Source organism: Abramis brama (assembly GCF_963993115.1).
Source record: "Abramis brama genome assembly, chromosome: 1".
NCBI lineage: Eukaryota > Metazoa > Chordata > Actinopteri > Cypriniformes > Leuciscidae > Abramis > Abramis brama.
In genome coordinates, this window is record NC_139963.1 from 67,690,238 (window position 1) to 67,694,865 (window position 4,628).

General features: G+C 36.9%; 1 protein-coding gene across 4 annotated transcripts; it reads right to left on the bottom strand.

Moving 5' to 3' along the window:
* Window positions 1–308: 308 nt before the first annotated feature.
* LOC311079058 (GPI-linked NAD(P)(+)--arginine ADP-ribosyltransferase 1-like) lies at window positions 309–3,360 on the bottom strand. 4 transcript variants are annotated; one of them, XM_084108198.1, is made up of 4 exons: window positions 3,269–3,360; window positions 2,180–2,679; window positions 1,280–1,367; window positions 309–1,202 (listed from the first exon to the last, which is right to left on the bottom strand). In XM_084108198.1, the coding sequence occupies exons 3-4, from the start codon at window positions 1,328–1,330 to the stop codon at window positions 396–398; spliced, it is 858 nt and encodes a 285-aa protein (XP_083964324.1). In that variant the 5' UTR covers window positions 1,331–1,367; window positions 2,180–2,679; window positions 3,269–3,360; the 3' UTR covers window positions 309–395. The 4 variants fall into 4 exon arrangements, with proteins under 4 accessions (XP_083964324.1, XP_083964325.1, XP_083964326.1 ...); XM_084108199.1 differs by having other exon boundaries at window positions 2,180–2,262; window positions 3,269–3,351; XM_084108200.1 differs by having other exon boundaries at window positions 2,180–2,623; window positions 3,269–3,344.
* Window positions 3,361–4,628: the final 1,268 nt, after the last annotated feature.

The window sequence follows — 4,628 nt, forward strand, 5'->3', positions numbered from 1 at the left end:
ATGTGAACGACTTTTGGTACCGGTTTTGACATTTTCGCAATAACATTATTTTGATTATACATGTCTGTTGTTTTTCTTCATAATTGTAGCCTAAGTAGTTTTAAGAAATGGTTATGGGTAGGTTTAGGGGTAGGAGTAGGATTAGTGGCTCAAAATATATTTTAATGCTATATTGTTAATAAAACTGCCATTTCCCTACACATATCTGTCCATTATGTTTTATCCTTTTTATATTCTGTGTACAATGGGTATGTTTAGGTTTGGGAGTAGGGTTAAGGGATCTTACATTTATCTATAAAAAAATACTGATTGCTTGGAGACATTATTGTCATTTTATGTATATAGTACTTTTATATATTTATTTATACAATACAGATTGCAGTTTCAGAGTAGCTTTACCGTGATATTCCATACATTATGCAAAGGCCCGTTGTCTTTGAGCATCCGCATGTAGATATAGCTGATTTCCCGAAAGCCACTGAACAATTCAGCTCACTTCTTTTTCCAGAGCTTTCCAACTTGTACACAGTCTCACACCAGAGATTTTTCTGGTCTTGTCTTGTCTTGACAGCAGTGACTTTAAACGTCTCATATGGAGGAATCAGCACCTCTTTCTGTTCAGGATACTTGGAGTATTTGATCACATTAACACCGTTGCAAGTTTTGATTTCAAAACAAGATTTAGTTCCAAAACCCTGTGCTACTTTACGATCAAGAGAGGATGAAGCAAACGAGCCGAAACGAATCTCTGTGCCTGTGACATTCTTATCAAATTCAGCTTTTGTACCACGATATGTTGACTTGCATTCCTTTTGTTTTTTAGTCAATATCTGTATTGCATCTGTTATCAAAAATTGAAGTGAATACCATTTGAATGTCCGGTTTCTGTAGTTTTGTTTACCATTATAAACAGCCGTATCAAAATTGCTATATATGCTAGAATTAAGGTTAGTGTACACATACAAGGCAATAGAATGATTCTTTGTCAGTTTATCTTCTGGCTCTCTGGCATTCATTTCACCTTCTTGCCAAGCCTTTTCAAATTCAGCTGAGTTATTGATTTCCTTCTTTAGATATTTATTCCTCACCAAATATGCCATTTTTTTTCCACAGGCCATATATTGATCATCAACTGAATTCGGTGCCATATCTAATGGATATATCTGTCCTTCAACAGCAGCAGCAGCAGCAGCTCTGTGATCCTGCAAAAAACATGAATCATATTGATCACATCATCAGTATTCATGTCTGTAATATTCAAACTAGAACACAAGCTTACCTGTCCTAGAGCAGCTAAAATGAGAAGAAGAGCTTCAATGATGAGCAGCATTTTGATTCAGTCAAATCCTTCAGATGATCTAGTAGATCTAGTGGAGAACGGACGATGAAAGACAATGAGAACAGTATTTCACAAAATCTCCAATCAGGAATATGTACAGATTTACACACTAATAATGTTTCACAATAAAGTTTTACCCTGGTGTACTTGGAATGTTCTGCTAGATAGCAAACCATTTGAAAATAATGAATGAAGGAATTAATCAGTGAATTTATAAAACAAGAATAATACATTTAATCCCTTGAAATCTTTTAAAATACCCTCTTGCCATCCAGAGGCTTGCATTCTGCAAGTGAACGGCGCCTTGTGTTGCCATCCTAAAAAGGCACAATATCACTTGACTTTTCCAAGCTGGTGGCATGACCGGCCTAACTCAAACTGAGCTGCTAATGTTTTAGCCATTGTCAAGAAACTGCTGAAGACGCATCTCTTTTGTTAACACTTGACCCATTAACACTTACTATTCTATATCTATTATATACACTACTCACAAAAGGTTAGGGATATTCGACTTTCGTTTCGTGTGAAATTTATAGAAAATTAAAAAAGTTCATGCTACAGTGATATTATATCATGAAAGTAGGGCATTTAAGTAGAAATGCTAAATTAAGTTCACGTGCAAAAGTTGCATTTTAGGGGCATTCTGAAATTTCACCTGAAAATCGCATATCCCTAACTTTTTGTAATTAGTATATATATAGAAACGTTGCTACATGTACTGTAACTGAGTCTGAATGTCCTACTGTTAGTTTGATTGCTTATATTGCTCTTCTCATTTGTAAGTCAATCTAGATAAAAGTGTCTGCTAAATGATTAAATGTAAATGTAAATGTAAATTACCTTGGAATATGGTAATTTTTTTTTGTAAGGTTCTTCAGTTGCTCAGGAACATTGATGAGAGAAGATCAGAAAAGTCATCCAGTCTGGCGACAACAGCAGTATAAAACATAAACATATGATTTCATCTAAGGCTGTGTCTGAAGTCAGTTGTAGTTCTTGTGTTTCTGCTCGTCTCTTTTTCTGTCCTCTTCTTTCCTTCAGTGATTCTGCTTGTTAAACAGGCTTATTAAGGCTGAGATGACTCCATATTTAATATACACAGGTTTTGTGGCTCAGATGAGCTCCAGTTCTGGTTTATTTCTTTGCTCTTGGCTGGCATGTGGCATTGCTATGGCCTGCTTGTGGCCCAGATCTGGCAAACAGGAGCGGTCCGCCCAATGGCCGTCATTCCACGCTGCATGAGGGCCAGATCATCTTTTCACATGTGCCAGATGTGGGCCGGATCTGGGCCGAAACAATGTTGCTATGTGGGTCATACGTTTCATATCATACGTCCATATCTATACAAACATACAAAAAGTACATTTTCTATCTCTGAAAATTACATACTATTACCTACATATTAACAATGAGACCAGGCTGGTATGGACCTTGGGTTGAAATGCAATGCTTAAATAATGCTTGGAAAGAACCTGCATAACTTAAAATGGAGTTAATGTAGAAACAACTGTATTTGACTTCCTCTTTTTTGTAGAGCATGATGAGATAAGCAAAAGTTTTGAAAGTTAGGTTCTTGAACTTAATGTGTCTTAACCAACCACAGAGATTATCACGAGGGCTGCTTAGATGAGGCGTATCCTCCAACATTACTGTCTAATCCATTAAAGCACGTTCAGCGGTTCCACATTGAGCATTTTACAATCACTAATCTGCCTATAAGACACACATGCTGTGAGACACACATGCACAACATAAAACACAGGCTACATTCTTAATAACCAAAAAAAAAAAAAAAATCTAGGCTCTGTTCTGGGAATGTTCAACAGTACTAACATTCACAGAACGTGCATGAATCAAAAAAATATTACATGGGTTTTAGTAAAAGTGAAATAACAAGTAAATGTATTTGTGAATGTGAAAAAGTCAAACCTGAGGAAATCTGTGTTCCAAACAGCAAACAGTTTTTCTGCTGGATATTTTATAAGAGATGTGTCTTGTTTTCTTGAATTATTTTGCTGTATTCTTTTGCCACGACATTGTGGGCTTATATACGTGTACTTATGTGACATAAGATGTATGCCAGCCAATCAGGATCTGCATGTTACTGAAATATCATATGTCAGCTTTCTCTTTCCAGTAAATTACATAACTTTCAGGAAAAACAAAAACAAACAAACACAGTATGGGTCTGGGTGGGAGAGTGGGAGGCAGGATTGTGACTGGAAATTAACAGGAATGTCTTATTTGATCTTGAGATGTCTCAAGACACATACTCTGTGTATTCATAGCAGATGACTGTTGGATGTTAATTGAATGCATGATTTGTCATTGTTATATCCTATAGCTATACATTATTGTCATTTTGAAGGATGTGCATCAGTTGAATCAGCTCACTCATAATATCCCCCTGCCCGCAGGTTGAATACTTTCAGAAGTGACGGAGACTCACTTGTGCTGCTTCTTTTTTGAGGTTCAGTTTGTAGTTATACAAACTGTCCTTCTTCTGTCATTTACACTGTTGTCTTCTTCAAGCACTCTTGCTCTTCTTCACTGTAGTCTTCGTCTGTCTGGTGGTTTCAAAAAGGTTCTCTTCCCCCTTATGGTTGGTTAAGAAACATTAAGTTCAGGAAACTAACTTTCTCAACTATTTCCCATCTCGCCCAGTTCTTCTTCTTTTTCTTTTTCTTCTTCAAAAGGAGGAAGTCAAATACAAGTTTCAAGTATTGCAGGTTCTTTCCAAGCAGCATTCAAACATCTTGTTAAAAGCGCATCTGAAAAGCGCATTGTGCTCTGATTGGCCAGAGATCCAGTGCATTTTGATTGGCCCAAATACCTTAAGAGTGACGGAAATGTCACGCCCGTTACCATATTTGGAACATCAGCTCCCAAAGCATTAATGATAGGTGATAATGTGGGTTCTACCTTATCAATTCGAGCCCGAATCTGATCCGCATAATGCCTATGACCAAGCTGATCGATCAACTTTGCCAGCGCGACTGGACCAGAATGGATCAGATTGGTAAGGTTTTATTTAATTGGGGACATAATTACTGATTATAATGATTATACTTGTCTGTTTACGTCGCGCTACGGGTGTGAGAACACTATGTAAACATGAAACTATGTCTGCATCTGTGATCGTAGAAACGACAAGCAAGCTCTACTCTATACTGCTCAAAACTCGCGTTTGAATAGTCAGTGTGAAATTCTTAAAATATGTGAAAAAAATACTCACTGAGTAGGTGAGTCAGAAGCGCCAGAATGTACATACAAATATGGTATCTTTGTG

Coding starts and splice junctions, on each gene's coding strand:
- LOC311079058 (XM_084108198.1), bottom strand. CDS start 1,330: ATGCTGCTCATCATTGAAGCTCTTCTTCTCATTTTAGCTGCTCTAGGA. Junction 1,203..1,279: donor TTTTAGCTGCTCTAGGACAG/GTAAGCTTGTGT, acceptor TGTTTTTTGCAG/GATCACAGAGCTGCTGCTGC.